Source organism: Xyrauchen texanus, chromosome 29 (genome assembly GCF_025860055.1).
Source record: "Xyrauchen texanus isolate HMW12.3.18 chromosome 29, RBS_HiC_50CHRs, whole genome shotgun sequence".
NCBI lineage: Eukaryota > Metazoa > Chordata > Actinopteri > Cypriniformes > Catostomidae > Xyrauchen > Xyrauchen texanus.
In genome coordinates this window covers 20224235-20243687 of record NC_068304.1, presented here as the reverse complement: position 1 = coordinate 20243687, position 19453 = coordinate 20224235, and the positions used below count along the sequence as shown (strand labels likewise).

The 19453-nt window shown below is 42.9% G+C and overlaps 1 protein-coding gene across 3 annotated transcripts in view; it reads left to right on the top strand.

The window, feature by feature from the left end:
- Positions 1-19453, top strand: part of LOC127623232 (multiple epidermal growth factor-like domains protein 11) — a 159920-nt gene that overhangs the window by 37403 nt on the left and 103064 nt on the right. For all 3 annotated transcript variants that reach the window (XM_052097574.1, XM_052097576.1, XM_052097573.1), the window contains exons 3-5: positions 4489-4614; positions 6665-6766; positions 7269-7369. In XM_052097574.1, coding sequence (XP_051953534.1) covers positions 4499-4614; positions 6665-6766; positions 7269-7369 — 319 coding nt within the window. In that variant the 5' untranslated portion in view covers positions 4489-4498. The remainder of the gene's footprint in view (positions 1-4488; positions 4615-6664; positions 6767-7268; positions 7370-19453) is intronic.

Genomic DNA, 19453 nt, shown 5'->3' with positions numbered 1-19453 from the left:
ATCTGTCTCTTTTCCTCCTGTCTCTTCTCGTTCACATTCACCATTACTCCAGTCCGATCCATGTAGCGTTAATTCTTAGAAATCAGTGTTCATTAGAGTAACCTGCACTTCAAGAGGAGCCACAGAATAATTTGATGTCAGATGCCTCATTACGGCACTCTACTTAAAGCTCGAGAACAGTGCAAAATGTTTCATGCTCAAGAATCACTGCAAGTCTATGGGGATAACAGAGAGAGGCAGATCCATTTTGATTAAAGGCTAAGTGATCTTACGGTGAATATCAGTGATTCATAATGCATGGAATTCATTTCAGCAGGAAGGGTCTGATCATGTCTAGTGTTATTGCTTTTGCCATCTATATGTTACAATACATTTACTTCTATGTTTTTGATGTCACTCAGTGTTGTCAGAAACTCTAATGCTTTAGAATTGGCCTTTATTAAAGGATTAGTCACACAAATCAGTGGAAACTGCAATCACTAAATAGTATGCACAATTTCTAACTCTATTAAACATCCAGGCTGAGTTTGTGGTCCTGTCTAAATTAACTTTTTTTTTTGTTTGTATGTTGAATGTAATGAAATATGTTGTCAGGTAACCTAAAAATGGGCTTTATGTGGTAACTTTCAAATTAAATCTAAATTAAAGCGAATAATATTATTTAAAATGACTTAATCAACCTGAGTACTTTAGGTTACACCAACAAAAGCAGTTTTAAAGGTTATAGATATTAAACATAACAATTGAATTTTACCAATTTGTTAACAGTCTACACTGAAAAATGTTAATTAAAAAATATATACTTCATGTTGAAACATCTAAACTAACTCAAGTAAAAAAATAAACATCACTAAATCAATCTGGATACATTAATCAACCTGAATATTACACCAACAAAATGTATTTTTAGGTTTATGTCAGGCAGAAGCTGCTTAAGGTGACAGTTGCAAGTTACCACTTTTTACATTCACCAATTTTCTTTATTTATTTCAGGGTTACAGTTTGAGTAGAAATTAATCATAAAGGCTTAACTGCACATATCAACATTTTATCAAATAGGAAACAGCTGTTTTTACAGCTGATCAGAATATTATCATGACAGAGTTCTGTAATAGATTTGTCTCACAGCTACAAAATCTTCATATAATATAAAATCTTTTTTATATTCATGGAATATAAAATCTTCAAAGGGTGTCAGTGTAAATTAACCTTTTTTACAGAAATGAACATGACTTCAGCCTCGGCTTTTGAAAGAACTATTATGAAGTGTAAGGGAAAGAGATAATGATTTTTCTCTCACGTGTGAGCGACCTGCAGATGTCCTCGGGTTGGAGTGTGTAGAAGCCCATGGTATCAGAGATACAACCTCAGTAGTTTTCCACGATGTCCAATAAAATACACAATATTATATAAATGTGTACATTTACATGCTCACTTAGACTTCAGCAGGATAGTTAGTGGTTTTACAGTTGCAGGAGTTACATGCTTACACAATGTATTCAATAAAGACATGAAAATAAAAATGTATCATTGATGTTTTTGTGTGTTATTCAAATGTTATGACCAATTTATGCAGAACAATTTATCCAAAACATTCACATAGTTTTTCTCACAATGGTAGTTTTGATTTCTTCCTATAAGACTGATCACATCAGAGCAGAATAAACAGTATAGAGTTGTGCACAATTAACCAACCTCCTTTTCTTGTGGCCTTATACAACACCTCCTGCAGTTGAATATAATCAGTGCTTCCATGCTTCGCCATCCTATGCTTGAATAGTGTCATTCATGTGCCCTTGTACATCTGTCACTGTCATGTCAATTCATCAAACATGCTCACCTCCCATCATGTGTCTAATGAGATATCGGACCCACTTTATATTAGGTGGTCTTAAGTACAATGTAATGTACTTATTATGTAAATACATGTTGTTGCATTGTAATTGCATTTAAAGTTCTTGCATTAAATTACATTTGTAGTTTCACTGTTAAATTTACCCCTAACCCTACCCCGACACTTACCCCAAAATCTAACACTAACCCCTAATCTTAACCCTAACCCTACCCATACCTCAACCTTAGTAGCAGCAAATGTGGGCATTTTGCAGAACAACATGTAGTTAAATACACAGTCTTGTATGTATTTAATGTTAGTACATAGTAGTTAAGACCAGCTAATATAAAGTGTGACCGAAATATCTTGACATTTTAAACAAACGGTTCACTCTGTGTGTTCTCAAAGAGTCCCTCATCTCTGTCATGGGTCTAATATCCAGAGCTTTACCTTAAGTGATACAATGCAGACATACACAAGCATTCCCGTAATATGCATAAAGACTAGTGTTACACAATATTTGGCCATTTCGAGATAATCGTCATCGTCTGATAACTGTGCCCACTTGGTGAATAAAAGGGATAGTTTAACCAAAAACTGTGTCATAATTTACTCACCCTCATGTAATTCCAAACCCTTATTACGTTCTATTTTATGCTGAACACAAAAGGAGATGTTTTAATGAATATCTCTGTCCGTCTTTTCAATGCAATGGCAGTGGATAGTGCCTCAGTTTAAATCTTAAATGAGGACCAAAAAGTAGGGCTCAGCGCTCATGAATGTGTAATGAACATCAAGATTTTACTAGGGGTGGATAAAAATATAGATTTTCCAATGCATCGCTATCTCCATTTGAATGACCTTAATATTGATTCTTAGATCCCAAGATTGATTTTTTACTCTATGCACAACCCTCTACTATAATGAGAGGAAATCACTTGCATTTGCAACCAAATTTTGCACTTTGTGACTAAAAACGTGTATATTTAGCGACTTGCTGGTAAATGTTCAGATTTCACTCACCAGTGATTGTGAAGTTTAGATGTGGAGTATTCAGCAGCGAGATCCTTTCACTGCATGTTGACTGTAAAATGTTTGTGATGTTTGAAATAAACGCAACCCATTTCTCATTGAATAATGTCTCCTTTAAATACCCTTTACAGTCAGTTGTTGATTAAAAACTCTTATTTACAGCTCTTTACAGAGACAGTACCGGTTATTTGCATGTGTTAATCAAATCAATAAAAATACTTGTACATAGTACAAAATATGCAGTTAAACAATTTACATGTATCCAAATATATTAAATGCACTATAATATAATATTTATTGATTGAATACATGGATTTGTTCATTTTTAAAAACAGCTAAAATGTCAGCAAAACAATGAAACATTTTTTAAATATTATTAGTAAAATGTATATTTTCTTTATTTACCTAGTTAGAAGGTCCCTTGTATAATTAACAGCATTTGCTGGGAGAGAGTTTCTTTCATATGTAAGAAAAAGGGACATTATAGCTGAAATATACCCAAATGAATCAATATCAAATCAAATCAAACTGAGAACTTGTGAATCGGAATCAAATCAGGAAATCTGTATCATTACCCAGCCCTAATTTTTACTGAAAATTTACTTAAATTACAGATTAGTTCCAGTGGTTTGTGGTGGACTTTTAAAATGAGGAGGTAGAGTGCAACCTCAGCATTTTTATTTCAAAGTCCAATGTAAATTCATATTTCAGTTCCAGTTGACATTTACATAGCTTTCCGGTTAAACCCATATAAAAATTTATGTAAAAAAAAAGTCACATTCTTCCTCATAAATGCAACAACATCTTAACAAAATAACAAAAATACTAAAAATGGCTGTTCTCTTATATGTTACACATATTGTCCTTAAATCATAGTTTATTATCAATCAATTATCATAATGTATATGCCCAAACAAAATTAACTGTAGTTTTATATTGTATACAGTATATGTTAATTGCTATAATTCAGATTTCTGTACTGAAAGGCAAATTAAATACCTTTTAAATTACACTGAAAACATGTAATGTAAGTTCATATTAAAACTTTTTATAAAATTACATCAAATCAAAGACTCATCAAGTGTGTGCATTGGATCTTAACTATTGATTTTATATTGCTTCATACTTTCGACAATACAGCAACAAGCATATTTCAAGTATAATTCATCTGATTGCTTATTATTTTTATTGTTATCTTATGTTTGGATAATTTGTCATCTACTCCTTGGTAAACACAGTAGGTTTCATGATGGCACGAGCTGCCACCTTTAAGAGCAAGTGCTCAAGTGGCTCACTAGCACACCATTTCTGTTGTTTGACAGAGGGACTGCAGAAATATGACTGCTTTACACATTGTTCGAGCTCACATTTTATTTATAGACAGTTGTTTATTTTTCTCACACAAATGTTTGAGGAGGCACTGCCTCCTTTGCCTACTCGAAGAAATCGCTACTGGTCGGTTCTCACTAGGGCCGTGCAAACATTAATATATCAGCATTGTATATTAATAAAAAAACATATCTCCTTCCAATAATTGCAAGTGCTCCAACACAGAAGAATGGTAAAGGACGAAAAATGTCCTTGCCTCTCACTTTCTCTCTTTTTCTCACTCTCGTTCTCAGAGGAGGAGTCATGGGGCCGGTAGGGGCTTACCCATTTACCCTGCATGTGCTGGCTGTTCTGTGCCTCATTATCAGCACATGGAGCCTCAACCCTGATGACCCCAATGTCTGCAGCCATTGGGAGAGGTGAGAGAGGGGCACTGTCTAGTGTTAAAATCTGTTTTTCCTTCCATTTATCTATTGGAGGATTCACACTGTATAGACATGTTCCTCCAACCCGGAAGGATGTTTTGGTTGATAAAGTAAAGGATCATAAAGTTAAAGTGCAGTGGTTGATGTACATGTGATTGTTTCATTATTATATTGTGTTTTCCTAGAGGAAAATAGTAAAGGATTTGATGAGAAATGTTTGAGTTTATACTGAAATCGTAATGAAAGTCGCTAAAATTGACTATGGTATCTAAAATAAATATACATTTTAACACAGTTTAAGACATTGTTGAGATCTCTTCTGACAATCTATAGGGGAAACGTGAGATTACTGGGGTCTCTTTCTCTGGGGATAAATAGAAGCAGGAAGCCTATGCAAAATTCTCAATTTGCTCTCCATTGAATCTCATTGCTGTGTTTAGGAGAAACACTTAAGATGTTGAGGAGATCTCATTTGTGTTTTTTCTGTTTTATGGGTTGGCAGTGTTCATTAAGATTATTCATTTATATATTTGATGTTACATACTTAACGAGAATTTACAACAGTTTTTACACATTTGCCCTGTAATCTAAGATAATATAAAATAATAATCTAAGTTATAACAGGGCGTTTGGAACATCAGTAGTAAAACAGCTCTACTATATAGACCCCTGAAGTGTGACAGAATCTTAGAGATTTTGATGATTTACATTTGCTTGTTGCTCAGTTGACTGTATTTGTTTTAAATAGGACAGTTGAAGGGATTTTGTTAGGAGGGTTGATTTGGTTAACCTTGCCTACAGGTATTAGGTTCAGGCACTAAATCCACAGAACAATATCAATGTTCTTTTAGTTTGTTTGTGTGCGTGGGAGAGAAAGTAGGGATAAGTTGCTCAAATAAAGCAGACAGCAGAACAGCAACCAATTGACCAGCACAATCTGTTTTGACTGAAAAATATTATTTGTAAAGTGTGTTATCGTTTATAAAAAATAAGCAGAAATGATTGCCTCTGCAGAGGGGAGGAGTGAGGGCTGAAGAGATGAATGAGCTGTAATTTCTCACCTAAAGAGAATATTTTCGACCTTTATTTCCATTCTGTTGGCAACAATTTAATATAGAATTTTAATTTTGTTTGCAAAGAATATTTTATTATATTGATTATTATATATCTAGTATATTTCCACAATATCAAAGATTGTCAAATTCAACACATAGCTCAAGATTAATTACATTAAAAAAATGTCATCGTTTTTAACTCATCCATTCACTTTGACAATATATCAGTTTCATTCGGTTCCATGTGATTGTGGTCAGAACATTTGAAGCTGATTGTAACTGATGAAAGCCACAGCACAACCAAACACATTTTTTACATCTACAATAAACTTGCTATATTTCAATAAATAAAGAAAACCATGAAATATTTAATCTAATAATATTCTGGCAAATATCAATCTATTCACTTGAAGTTACAAACACATTTTTATGTAAAATAATGGCTGTCAAATGATTAAATTATTTAATCACGATTAAACTCGTAATTTACATGCGAACACTTTCAGTTCCTCTTTGAGGAAAGAAAATGAAATAATGTGTAATTACTGGATTCTGCCATTTTTATGGATGACATTTGTAGCTAAATATATTCTGATCTACAGCATATTACGACACTAGACAGTGAACAAAATGGCTTTTTACTCAACTCACTAGCACAAAAAACAACCACCTCTTTTTTATTATTATTTTTTTTAATCAAAAATCATGGGAAATGCAAACACAGACATGCAAATCTGCAAAAAAGTGTTAAGAAAACAACTTTCCTAGAATGTTATGGACATGCAGTACTGGTAATATTGGTAAGTGGCAGACCAGCAAATTCTTTGTTTCTCTGAAATAGAATCAAGTATCTTTTGGAAGATCTCAAATACTTTTTCTTAGATATTTACAGTAGTGTTTTCTGCAAAGGGACAAGATCATTCACTATAATTAATAAAAGTGATCAACACATGATGATTTGTTATGTATCCCCTCTTTCCCTCTCTTAGCTATGCAGTGACCGTTCAGGAGTCCTACGCTCATCCTTTTGACCAGATCTACTACACCAGGTGCACTGACATCCTCAACTGGTTTAAATGCACCAGACACAGGTGAGCATGACCCTGACCTCTGATCTACTGTTGTCTCATTTCGAATCCATGGCAACCAACACCACTCTCCCACTAGGCACATAAAAATCAAGGTGTCGGCAGAAATGCTGATGTGCTTGTGTCTTTATTACAGTGTGTTAATGTTATCAGCCCGTGATTGTCGTGGTCAGAGCAGGGATAAAAATGGCCATTTGACAGTCATCAGACATTACGTTGGTTTTAATTGCTGCATTAAAGACTTTATCGCCAGTGTCCCGGCTAAAAGCGGTGGGCTCAATGAGTCACCATGCTGCAACATAGCATTCAGAAGGGTGATGTCCTTCAACTCACAGAAACTTTTTCTTAACTCGTTTTAATTGCTTATTTCTCCTCTTTTCACCTCTTTAGCATGCAACAGTGTAGCTAGGATTAAACACAGAGAGACAACTAATGGCCTTGTGTCTATGTTGATGTTAATATTTTCTCATTTGTGTCTGTGTGTGTTTGTGTGTTTTCATCTCAGGACCAGCTACAAGACTGCTTACCGGCGCGGGGTTAGGACCATGTACCGGCGCCGTTCACAATGCTGCCCTGGCTACTTTGAAAGTGCAGATTTGTGTGTCCGTGAGTGTCTTTCTCATTTCGTTTATTTCCTCTTAAATCAGCGCAGTCCAATTTCTCTTTCTTGCAAGTGGTTATGAGCACAATAAAAGCATTCATCTGCTTGAGTGATGTCCTCTTAAACCTTGAACCCCGCTTCTTCCTTCCTCTGGAGGCATTTTTCAAAAACTCAAAGACATTTTTGCAACTGCATATATCAGGCATAATTTGTTTCTTTCATTACTGTTCCTACATATATTGGATTTGCTCATTTATATAAAAAAAATGAACACAGCTAGTTCACCATTACAACACCGTTTATAGCATTCAGTCATTTTTGGAATAAAGAACCTTGAATGATTCACTGCAAATACATTGCCCTAATTCCTCCCATTCCAGAGATAATATGCTAATTAAGGAAATAACAACATTCACTCACTGTTGTCTGAATGATAGATTTAGTGATTATTCTCATGAGCAATAAATGTCAAAAACGTCTGCTTTTATACTAGTTCACTGTCTTTTCATGCTGCCAAGACTGTAAATGTGTGTTTTAGTTATTGTGAAGGCCAGACTCTTTATTCTCTAATGTGCTTTAATCATGAGTGAGCGAATCCTATCAGTCAGTGCAGACATTTGGCTTGCATGGTTCAGCGGGTGTTGACAATATGCAAAAATCCCTGCGTGAAAGGACCATGTCAAGGTGATGAGGTAAATGACTGTCTTACCGAGCTCCAGGGAAGGGATCAAAATCAACACATGTAGCATAACAGCAAATGGGATTTGATGCCCTCACAGCTACTCTGCATTAACAAGGGGGTGGAAGGACTGTTCAGTATGTTCCTAACTGGATAGCTTATTCTTCCTCCTGTAGGACTGACTAGTAGAGACAACAATGCAGAAAATACACTGCATTAGGGGTGGGAGGTATGACCAAAATCAAATGCCACGGTATGAGTAGGCCTAATTTTAATCAACAGTTAAAAGGAGATATTATGATGTAATTCTTTAACCCTAACCATGATGTTAATTCAACAATAAAGGGTTTAAATCTTAATATCCATTTGGTAATGACGAGATGGGAGAAAAGTGCCTCAGTTTGCTCCTGGGAGGGTTTTTCGGCCTTAGAAGCTCCATTTGGTTAGGATTAGTGTGGGTGAGGGGTTAGGGCATCTGCTGACTCACTGGAACAAACTGAGGCCTCTTTGTACAATGGGACATTAATTACTATTTTATATAATCCAGTGAAATTTAATCCTAAAAAAATGTAATCCTTTGCCTCTGTTTGGAGACAGCATTCCCTTTCCGCTCTCCGCCAAACCAAACAAAGAGCTGCTCAGAGAGTCTAAAGCTCTGTGTGTGGTCCAAATAGGTGCACAAAGCACGTACCGGACACAGCGATGATAAGGCTGGGTCTGCCTCCTCCCGGGGTTCACTACCTGGTCCCTAAAAGGAGTCGTAGGAACCTTGGGCACGTAGCCCAGTCGTGGTCTTAGGATGATATGAGTATCTGTTTGGCCAAAATCCAGGCAAGCGTCGCTGACAGAGAACACTTGCAGGTCTCCAACCCTCTTGATGGAAGCGAGCGCAATCAGGAGGGCCGTCTTCTGGGAGAGGGCACTTAGCTCAACTGATTCTAGAGGCTCGAAGGGGGTTCTCTGAAGGCCCGTAAGGACCATGGAGAGATCCCATGAGGGAACAGGCATAGCCTTGGAGGGTTCAGCCTCCAGGTGCCTCTTAGAAACCTGAAGATCAGGTCGAGCTTTCCTAGGGACTTACCGTCCACCGCGTCATGGTGGGCTGCTATAGTGGAAACATATACCTTCAAGGTGGAGGGGGACAGCCGCCCCTCCAGCTTTCCCTGTAGGAATGAGAGCACTGACCCGACTGCACACCTCTGCGGATCGGGAAGAACACCAATTTGCGAACAGGTCCCACTTTAGGGTGTAAAGCTGCCTGTGGAGGGAGCTCTGGCTTGGTTGATGGTGTCTACGACAGCTGGTGGTAGACAACTCTTATTTTCCGCATCCCATCCAGGGGCCAGACATGGAGGTTCCAGAGGTCTGGGCGCAGATGCCAGAGGGTGCCCTATCCCTGAGAAAGAAGGACTTTCCTCAGGTAAATTTGCCATGAGGAGCGTGAGATCCGAGAACCAAGATACGTGCCGTGGCGCCATGCCTACCTTGTGACTTGAGTCTGAAGCCAATGCTGGAGCGGTCTCATATGCATCAATCCTAGTGGTGCGACCACGGCTGAGGATGCCATATGCCTCAGGAGCCTCTGGAACTCTTTTTGGGGGACTATTTTGAATGATGAGAGACAATTCAGCACCGACTGCGCATGCTCATTTGTGAAGCGCGCTACCATTTAGACTGAGTCTAACTCCCTGACGAGACAAGAGATGCTACCCACGTGCAGATCTTTTTGGGAAGAAGAAGCAATGCGGGGGGCGGCTTTTATACCCTTATGTCCGGGGGCGGGACATGCAAATTCTGTTCGCCAATTTGGCATTGGCCTTTTTCATAATCAGAGGTATCCGAGGCTCCCGAAATAAGCCCCTTGTGTCACTACAATCGACACAACATCGAGTGAGGGACAGAAGGGGAACATTGTTTAAACACTTTACAATAAAGATCTGTAAAGTTATTTGGATTTTTACAAAATTATCTTTAATATACAGTGTCCTAAAAAGGGACGTCTTTTTTTTTTGTGTTGCTGAGTTTATATCTACTGTTGTATAAATGGTATGGCAAAATCTACCTTTGAGACAATTCTACCATTGTATGGTACATACTGTACTGTCATGTCGACCTAATGAATCTTATGCCTGGTCTATGGTTTTTAATGCTGTGCATGTGTAATGTTATGATAAAAAGTGAAGCAAATGTCCCTATGCCCACCCCAAAGCATCCTGATGTTAATAAGCATTATGTCATGTAAATTATCAGCCAGTGCATTTTTAATTGGACCTCCTTGAGAATGAAAGAAATTAACAGCCTACATTAGGTCCTGATATGGGCCGCTGTGATATCTAGCTCTACAGGATTCATAAAACTTCTCTCCAGTTCAATAACATGAACAAAAGAGTGTAGGCAAAGCCACTGACAGTGTGCTTGACTGAAATGCTGATTACAAACCTGCAATGTTGTTATATGAAAACTTAATAATTAATTTTCATTGTAATTTCACTGTTTCAAAGAGAATCTTGCACATTAACATGGAATGAGGCTTCAGACTCAGCAGTTGTTTTGCCGTTGTCATGTCACGAGGACTAAACCGACATTGTCTGTCTTTGTAGATTGATTTAGAAGCATGGTAATTTACATACAGTATTCCATAGAAAACAGTATTCCCTTTTTAATCCAAGGACATTGGTCTTTAATTTTACTGCACACTCAGCTCCCAGGATAAAAGGTATTGAACTGTTTGATGTGTCAGGCTATTGCTTAAATGATATAATGACACTACTGATTCTCTTTTTATCTGTGGATAATTATAGATATTTAAGATGAAAATGACAACACTATTGATTTCATAAACAGACGGTTTCTTGGTTCGCTTTGACTGAAAATTTGAATAATGAACAATAAAAGGCTAAAAAAGAAAGAGTTAAGTGGAACATTCCACTTAAATCAACAGCTTGTGCACCAGATGTTCTCTCAACGGAAAAAGAAGGGGGTTTCTGCAATGACTTTTAGCAACCAAAATGTCTTTAAGACTGTATGAGAGTGACCGTGGTTTGTTGAAGATAATGATGATCTCGTGTTTTTGACCTTATTGAGTGGGATTGGGGCCAGCTCTTTCAGTAGCCTGAAGGCACAGCTAACAGCCATGGGATTAGGTGAAGTTGGGATAGGGATCGGTTTTGACATTGTCTGGTGTTCTGGTGGTCTGGTGAGTAGAAGAAGGGAAAGGCAGTATAATCAATAATGTTCTCATTACCACACAATAGCTACAACAATTTAATGTTCACAGACAGTTGTTGTGGTAATGGAACCATACCATATGTGGAGAAGATGGTAAGCATAATGTTTTCTCTCCTGAGTGACTTCAGACGTCTCCACTGTTGTCCAGTTAAGGTGAGAGCCTGTTTACATTCACAAAGCTGATTTTGGCTAAATGCGGCTTTACATAGTGTTAAACAAACTAATAGTTAGATCACTGAGTGTGAAATCTGATTGGATGATCCATGTCCAAAGCCAATGTAAAATATTCTAGACTGAGGCCACAAACATACTTCACACAAGCACGTGAACGCAGACGGGCAATGCAAAGTCGAGTTGAAATGAGTGTATTCTTGTGTAAATGTGGCAGTAACAAATCGACTCGGTTACTAACGTAACCTCGGTTCCCTGAGAGAAGGGAACGAGTATTGCGTAAGTAGCTTACGCTATGGGAAAACTCCGTTTCTCGAGAAATATTGAAGTCTTTATGTAAAACGCATTGCAGCTGCACAGCAGACAGCAATGAGCGAGGCAGCTCGGTCATTGGCTGTGCTGCGGCAACTTGCTCGAACCAATGACGGGGCGACTCTGAACGTGCGACCAATGAGCGCGCGCTTCGCGCCCGCGCGCTCAGAGCCCGCCAAGATAAGCGTGGCTAAGGCTATATATTAGGTGCCCCGTCATGAGAGTTCTTTAGGTTCAATCGACTGAAGCGAACTGACCAAGCACAAGCACGGCAGCTTACGCAATACTCGTTCCCTCCTCTCAGGGAACCGAGGTTATGTTAGTAACCGAGTCGTTCCCTCTCGAGAGGTCTCTCCTATTGCATAAGTAGCTTACGCTATGGGAACACCATGCAAAACGCTGTGCGTGCTGACTTCACTCTATAAAGCCAGAGGCGGATGCCTGAGCCTTAAAGCAAAGTGATTATCCAACAAGCTGGCCAACGGCGAGCTATATAATGGGAAAATACAGAGCGCCTTTGCCCCAAGGAGGTCGATGGTGGGGCGCTCATTGTAAAAACACAAGCACATAACTTATGTACTGATTTTTCTATGTATTGATATGCATAAAAAATCCTCTAAGTCAGTCAGAGACGGACCTATAAGGGAGGAGATAATGCTCAGCATATACATACTCCAGTCCATTCTACAGTCAGGCTGATAGAATGTTGGAATGCAATGAGGGGACCTGTAGGTTATAAAACCTGATAAATGTCGAAGGTGAGGCCCAGCCTGCTGCCGCACAAATATCTTCAATGGGTATCCCACTCGACCACGCCCACGAGGAGGCCATGCTCCTCGTAGAGTGAGCTCTGACGCCTAAGGGGCATTGAAGGCCCTTGGATTCATAAGCCAGCACTATAGCATCCACTATCCAGCGCGATATTCTTTGCTTTGAAACTGCGAGACCTTTAGTGCGGCCTCCAAAGCATACAAATAATTGTTCCGTCTGTCTGAACGGGGCAGAACGTTCCAAATATACTCTAAGCGCCCTGACCGGGCAGAGTAAATTAGCGTCACTTTCGTCCGCTGGGGACGATAGCGCTGCCAGAGATATCACCTGTACTCTGAAGGGTGTGGAGAGCACTTTAGGAATATACCCGTGCTTTGGCCTAAGGACAACTCTGCAGTCGTTAGGTCCAAATTCCAGGCAAGCAGCGCTTGATGACAGCGCGTGCAGGTCGCCCACTCTCTTGACTGAGGCGAGCGCCAGCAAGAGCGCAGTTTTGAGCGAGAGCTGTTTAAGGTGCACGGTTCGGAGAGGTTCGAACGGGGCACTCTTGAGTGCGTCCAGGACCGTGGCCAGGTCCCAGATCGGCACCGAGGGGGGGCGAGGGGGGTTCATCCTCCTAGCGCCTCTTAGGAAACGAATGATTAGGTCGTTTTTCCCTAATGAACGTCATTTATCAGGATTGTGTGACGCCGCTATGGCAGCCACATAGACTTTGAGCGTGGAGGGTGTGCGGCCCGCCTCCAGCAGCTCTTGCAAAAAGGCGAGTACACTTGGTATCTCGCACGATTTGGGGTTCAAGCTCTTGGTATCACACCAGTCACTGAACACTTTCCACTTTTGGGCATATAAGCGTCTCGTAGAGGGCGCTCGCGCCTCCGTGATGGTTCTCAAAACTCCACTGGGGAGGTTCTCGGGAACCCATTGAGGGGCCATGCATGGAGGGCCCACAGATTGGGGCGGGGATGAAGAATCATCCCGTTGGCCTGCCTGAGGAGGTCTAGCCTCAGTGGAATCGGCCATGGGGCAGATTGCATCATCTGCATCAGTTCTGGAAACCACGTCTGGTTTTTCCAGAGAGGGGCTACCAGGAGCACTGCACATTTCACTTCCCTGATCCGACTGATGACCTGAGGTAGCATCGCGATCGGGGGAAAAGCATACAAGGGGCGGCTCGGCCAGACTTGGGCGAGCGCGTCCGTGCTCTTTGAGAAGAAAAGGGGGCAGTGCGCATTTTCCCTGGAGGCGAAGAGGTCGACCTCCGCCTTGCCAAAGGTTTGCCATAACCACTGAACCGTCAGGGGGTGGAGAGACCATTCTCCTGGGAGAACCTTGTCTCTGGACAGCATGTCCGCTCCCTGGTTCAGGACGCCTGGCACATGCGCTGCTCTCAGCGAGCGCAAGTGGTGCTGTGACCATGAGATGAGCTCCCTGGCCATAGAGTGCAGGGAGCTCGACCTGAGTCCACCCTGGCGATTTATATACGATACTACCGTCATGTTGTCCGTTCGGACCAGGACGTGTTCGTTTTTCAGGTACGGAAGCAGGGCTCTGAGAGCCAAGGCGACCGCTTTCATTTCCAGACAGTTTATATGTAGGCGCTTTTCCGGGTTTGACCAAAAGCCGGAGACAGGCCTGCCCTCGTAAAGGGCCCCCCATCCTATTTTGGAGGCATCTGTCGTGATCATTTTTCTCCGTGTGTTCACGCCCAGACTCACGCCAGTTCGATACCAGTCGACGGCTTTCCAGGGCGTCAGGGCTTTTATACAGCCATGATTTGCTCTGATTAAAAGTGGCCCGAGCGCCACACGTGAGTGGGGACACGGCTCTTGAGCCAGCGTTGGAGAGGACGCATGTGCAACAATCCTAGCTGGAGTACAGCTGATGCCGAGGCCATGAGACCGAGCATCCTTTGAAATCGTTTGACGGGGGCGCGCGCGCCCGGTCTGAATGATGTTGCAAGGCGTCAAATAGAGAGCGTGCGCTCTGATGAGAGGCGCGCCATCATCTGCACTGAGTCTAGCACTATTCCCAGAAAAGAGATATTCTGGCTGGGGGATAGCACGCTCTTTGCAAAATTGATTCTCAGACCCAGGCATTCTAGATGGCTGATAATCCAAGATCTGTGCGTCGTTAACTGACTCTCTGATTGTGCTATGATTAGCCAATCGTCGAGGTAATTCAGTATTCGCACTCCCCGCTGTCTCAGGGGGGAAAGTGCTGCGTCCATACATTTCGTGAATGTACGGGGGGCCAATGATAGGCCGAATGGTAGTACTGTGTACTGGTATGACTGTCCCTCGAAAGCGAATCTCAGAAAAGGCCTGTGATGAGGCGCTATCGGAATGTGAACGTAAGCGTCTTTCAAATCCACTGATAGAAACCAATCCCCGGGGTGAACTTGCGCGAGGATATGTTTGGTCGTTAACATTCTGAACGAGCGAATCATTAAAGCTTTGTTCAGATGTCTGAGATCTAGGATGGGGCGGAGGCCACCGTCCTTTTTCGGGACGAGAAAATAGCGGCTGTAAAAACCTGCCTCGCTCATAGAGGGAGGAACAGTTTCTATAGCGCCCTTCTCTATTAGTTTGAGCACCTCGGTGCGTAGAACATGTGACACATCTCTCCTCACTTTCGTCTCGACCACCGCTGAAAAGCAGGATGGTCTGCGAGCGAATTGAAGCGAGTAACCGTGTTTTATTATGTTCAAAACCCATTTCGGCATGTCGGGGATTTTTTCCCAGGCTTTTGCTCGCACAGATATGGGCTGAATGCTGGCTGGGGGCGTGTCGCAGTGACGTATGGGCCCCACCGGCAAATTGCCTTGTGCTAACACTGAGCTTACAGCTGTCAGAGGCGCGGGCGCGCGCTGAGCAGCCTTGTTGAGTGCCGAGTGCAGGGGTGCGTGTGAGATTACAGGCACGCACGCTATCTCAGAAATGCTCGCAGCATGAGCTGGAGAAATGTTTGAAACTGTATGGACAGTGTTTTCGGGTGGGGGTGCATACATCGTAATAGGCACGCGCGCCACTGTCATAAAGCTTCCCGCTCTTAGCGGGGAGTTTCTTGGCTCGCGCGTCGCATCCGTGATGCTTGCGGCATGAGACAGAGAAATGTTTGAAACTGTATCGACAGTGTTTACGGGTGGGGGTGCATACATTGTAATAGGCACGCGCGCCACTTTCATAAAGCTTCCCGCTCTTAGCGGGGAGTTTCTTGGCTCGCGCGTCGCATCTGTGATGCTTGCGGCATGAGACAGAGAACTGTTTGAAACTGTATGGGCAGTGCTTATGGGTGGGGGTGCATATACCGTAGTAGGCACGCGCGCCACTTTCATAAAGCCTCCCGCTCGCGGCGGGGGGTTTTTGGCTATGCATACAGTGTTTGTGTGTAGGGGTGCATGCAGGACAGCAGGCACGCGCGCTACCTTTATAGTATTTCCCGCTTTTACTGGGGAAGTGTTTATAACTGTGGGAACAGTGCTTGCGTGTAGTGGTGCATACATGACAATAGGCACACGATCTACATATATGGTGCGTCCAGCTGGAGCTGGGGAAGTATTCGGCACTGTTTGGACAGTATTGATACGTGGGAATGCGCACTTTAGTGTGGACACGTGACCCCTTAGTGACATAGGCAGAAAATGACTCTTTTTGTGATTTCTGTGTGTTGCCGTTAAAACGGCGTTTGATTGCAGGTGAGCGAGTTCTGTGACTGGCCCATTGACTGCTGTACAGACATTTCCAGCCACCTGTAAGGGGACTGGGTAATGTTTCACACGTTTTAGAGAGAGTGTGTCTTTTGCGAGACACACACGCTCTCTTTTTCTTCCTATTGCTAGGAAGACTTACAAGGCTCCGGGTTCAGCACGATCTTGGGCCGAGGACCCCGTTGCTCAGGCGGCTTCCTTCGGTTAGCGGAATGCGAGCGGCGTCGAGCGTCCGTTTCAGGTCTGCTCTTTGGCTGGGAGACGGGAGGTGCCGCCCTGGCTCGCTGCTGCTGCTGAGGCGGTCTCTGGCGGCTCTGAGACGAGCTGGAGCGCTTGGGCAGGAAGTGAAGCATAGCCTGCGAATCCTTCCGAGCTTCAGTGAAGCGTTCAGCAAACTCTTTTACCGCCGGTCCGAACAGGCCACTTGGAGCGATAGGCGCATCAAGAAATGGCGCCTTGTCCGCATCCTTCATCTCTGTTAGCGTCAGCCACAGATGGCGCTCAAGGACAGTCAGGTTAGCCATGGCCTGGCCGATGGATTGGGCGGTGGCCTTTGTGGCTCGCAGGGCTACGTCAGTGGCGCTTCGCAGGTCCTTGAAAGCCTCAGGTTCAGGTCCCGACTCGTCCATGGTGCGGAGAAGTTTGGCCTGATAAACTTGTAGAACAGCCATGGAATGAAGCGCTGACGCAGCTTGGCCGGCGGCGGCGTATGCGCGGCCGGCGAGAGCTGAGGTAGATTGGCAGGGCTTCGAGGGATGAGAAGCTTTGGCTTTCCATCCAGCGGTGGAGGGTGGGCACAGATGGTTGGCCACAGCCTCCTCGAGGGGCGGGGTTCCCTCATAGCCTCTTTCTCTCATGCCGTCCACCGAGGAGAGCGAGGAAGAGAAAGAAGGCTTCAGGCGAGCAGAGTGCGGGGCTTTCCACGACTTTGTGAGTTCGTCGTGAACTTCGGGGAAGAAAGGGGAGGGTCTCTGTCGAGGGGCCTGCCGGCGCCCCTGCAGGAACCACTCATCCAGCCGGCTGCGGGCGGGTTCTTCCGGAGAAGACCAGTCGAGCCCAAAGTCTTCCACGGCTTTGGACAGGATGCGGACGATCTCAGAGTCCATGCTGGTGCCCGTGCTCGTGTCCGCTAATGTCGACGGCGCGGGGTCAAAGGCTGAGCCCGGCCAGTCGTCGGATGCAGCGTCAATAGAAAGGCTGTCATCCTTTTCACCGTCGTCCCCTGACGCGCCAAACAAGACGAGACCCACCGCTCTGTTGGAGGGGTGCTGGTCCGCCTGCGTGAAATGGACTGGCGGCGGGGAGATCTTGGGTAGTGGTGAAGCACGCGGGGACTGGCCCGGCGTGACGTCACTGAATTCCACGTGCTCTGGCAGCCTCTGTGAGCGCCGCTTTTTCTTGCGCGGCTCGAACAGAGGAGACGGCAGCACGGTGGAAGCAGGCTCGTTTGCGGCGAAGGCGGCAAAGCGAGCACGCAGCTCGGCGAGGCCCAGGGAGTTACATTCGGGGCATCCGCCCTGAATGAGAGCAGCTTCTGCGTGGTCAGGTCCCAGGCAGCGAGTGCAGATAACGTGACGGTCCCCATCAGGAAGAGGGCCTCAAAAAAAAAGGATATCAGTGATGCGCTTCGGATGGCGTAGCAGAAGGCTTCGAAGGCGGCTGAAGGCGCCGGCGTCCTCTTAGCAGTCCTGCTGTAGGCTTGTCAACGGCGGGCGAAAAGACTCCAACAATCCGGAGGATCCAGCGAAGAGAAGGTCTTCGCTGAAGGAGATTAAATCTAAAGAACTCTCATGACGGGGCGCCTAATATATAGCCTTAGCCACGCTAATCTTGGCGGGCTCTGAGCGCGCGGGCGCAAGCTAAATTCGAGCAAGTTGCCGCAGCACAGCCAATGACCGAGCTGCCTCGCTCATTGCTGTCTGCTGTGCAGCTGCAATGCGTTTTACATAAAGACTTCAATATTTCTCGAGAAACGGAGTTTTCCCATAGCGTGAGCTACTTACGCAATAGGAGAGACCTCTCGAGAGGGAACTCAGTAATCAAGAGGGCTAAAGAGTTACATTAAAAACTCTGAGCTGTCTTATTATTCAGATAATCGCTATAAACATATTGACTTTAATTTAGTTGTTCAGCAATAATCATTTTAAACTCTTGCTCCACCATTACTGTAGTTGAGATGAAAGAGAAAACTCACCTTAGAAGCAGACAGTTCACACTAATGTAAGCTATAGCCGTGTTAATCTCATCAATGAAATTACAAAATTTTTGTTGACAAGGGTTTTTTTTTATTTTGTCAAGGATGAAATGAAAAAGACACATTCAGACTATTTTCAATTCAAACACACTGTTGACGAAAATATAATGAGACAAAAGAAAGAAAATCAAGCAAGAATTTATTCAAATTATCGATTCATAGTATTTTGGGGTTTTAAACACATCCTATATGAGATAAATCAGCTATATCCACAAAATAAATGTAATATTACAAACTTAAATTTGCACCGAAAATGAAGCTAATGAGCAGGCAAACTTAAACTAAGTAGCATGCTAGTCAGAAAGCATAACTTGCGCTGTAAATATACAGTTTCTTTTAAAAAGCACTACACGTAACACAATATCCTAAACTGTTTGAACTTGAGAAATTCAAAAACAAAGTAACTTCTAAAAAGTAGTTACTTCAGTGTATTCGTTATGCTATTAATTCAGGAGCTCAGGATTTCAGGACAGTTTTCTCATGCTGGTTAATCTTATTTAAACATGAATGTTTAAAATGTTTAATATATTTTTAAATAGCCTAATGTAGTTTATACATTTTTCAATATATTTAAATAATGGTCAGTTATAAAAAAAGTCAATTTTATTTGTATAGTGCTTTTCACAACACACGGTTTCAAAGCATCTTTACTGTGTTGACTGCCCTGTGTTTTCTGTTTCACATGCCACTTTTCACATTCCATGTCACGTTTTTCTTGTTGTCTGCCCCGTGTTTCACTGTCTGTGTACAAACTACATTTCCCATGGTTCCCGGCCCTCATCACCACTGCCACAGCGTTATTTTCTGCACCTGAATATCGTTTGTTATCCTCCTGTGTTGCTGTATTTAACCCCGTTTGTTTCTCCATTCCCCTGTCGGTCTTTGATGTATGTGGATGCCTGTTATCCGTGCTCTCTGTCTTTATTTACTTCCCGTTGACCCCTTTGTATGCCCTCCGTGTTTTGTTT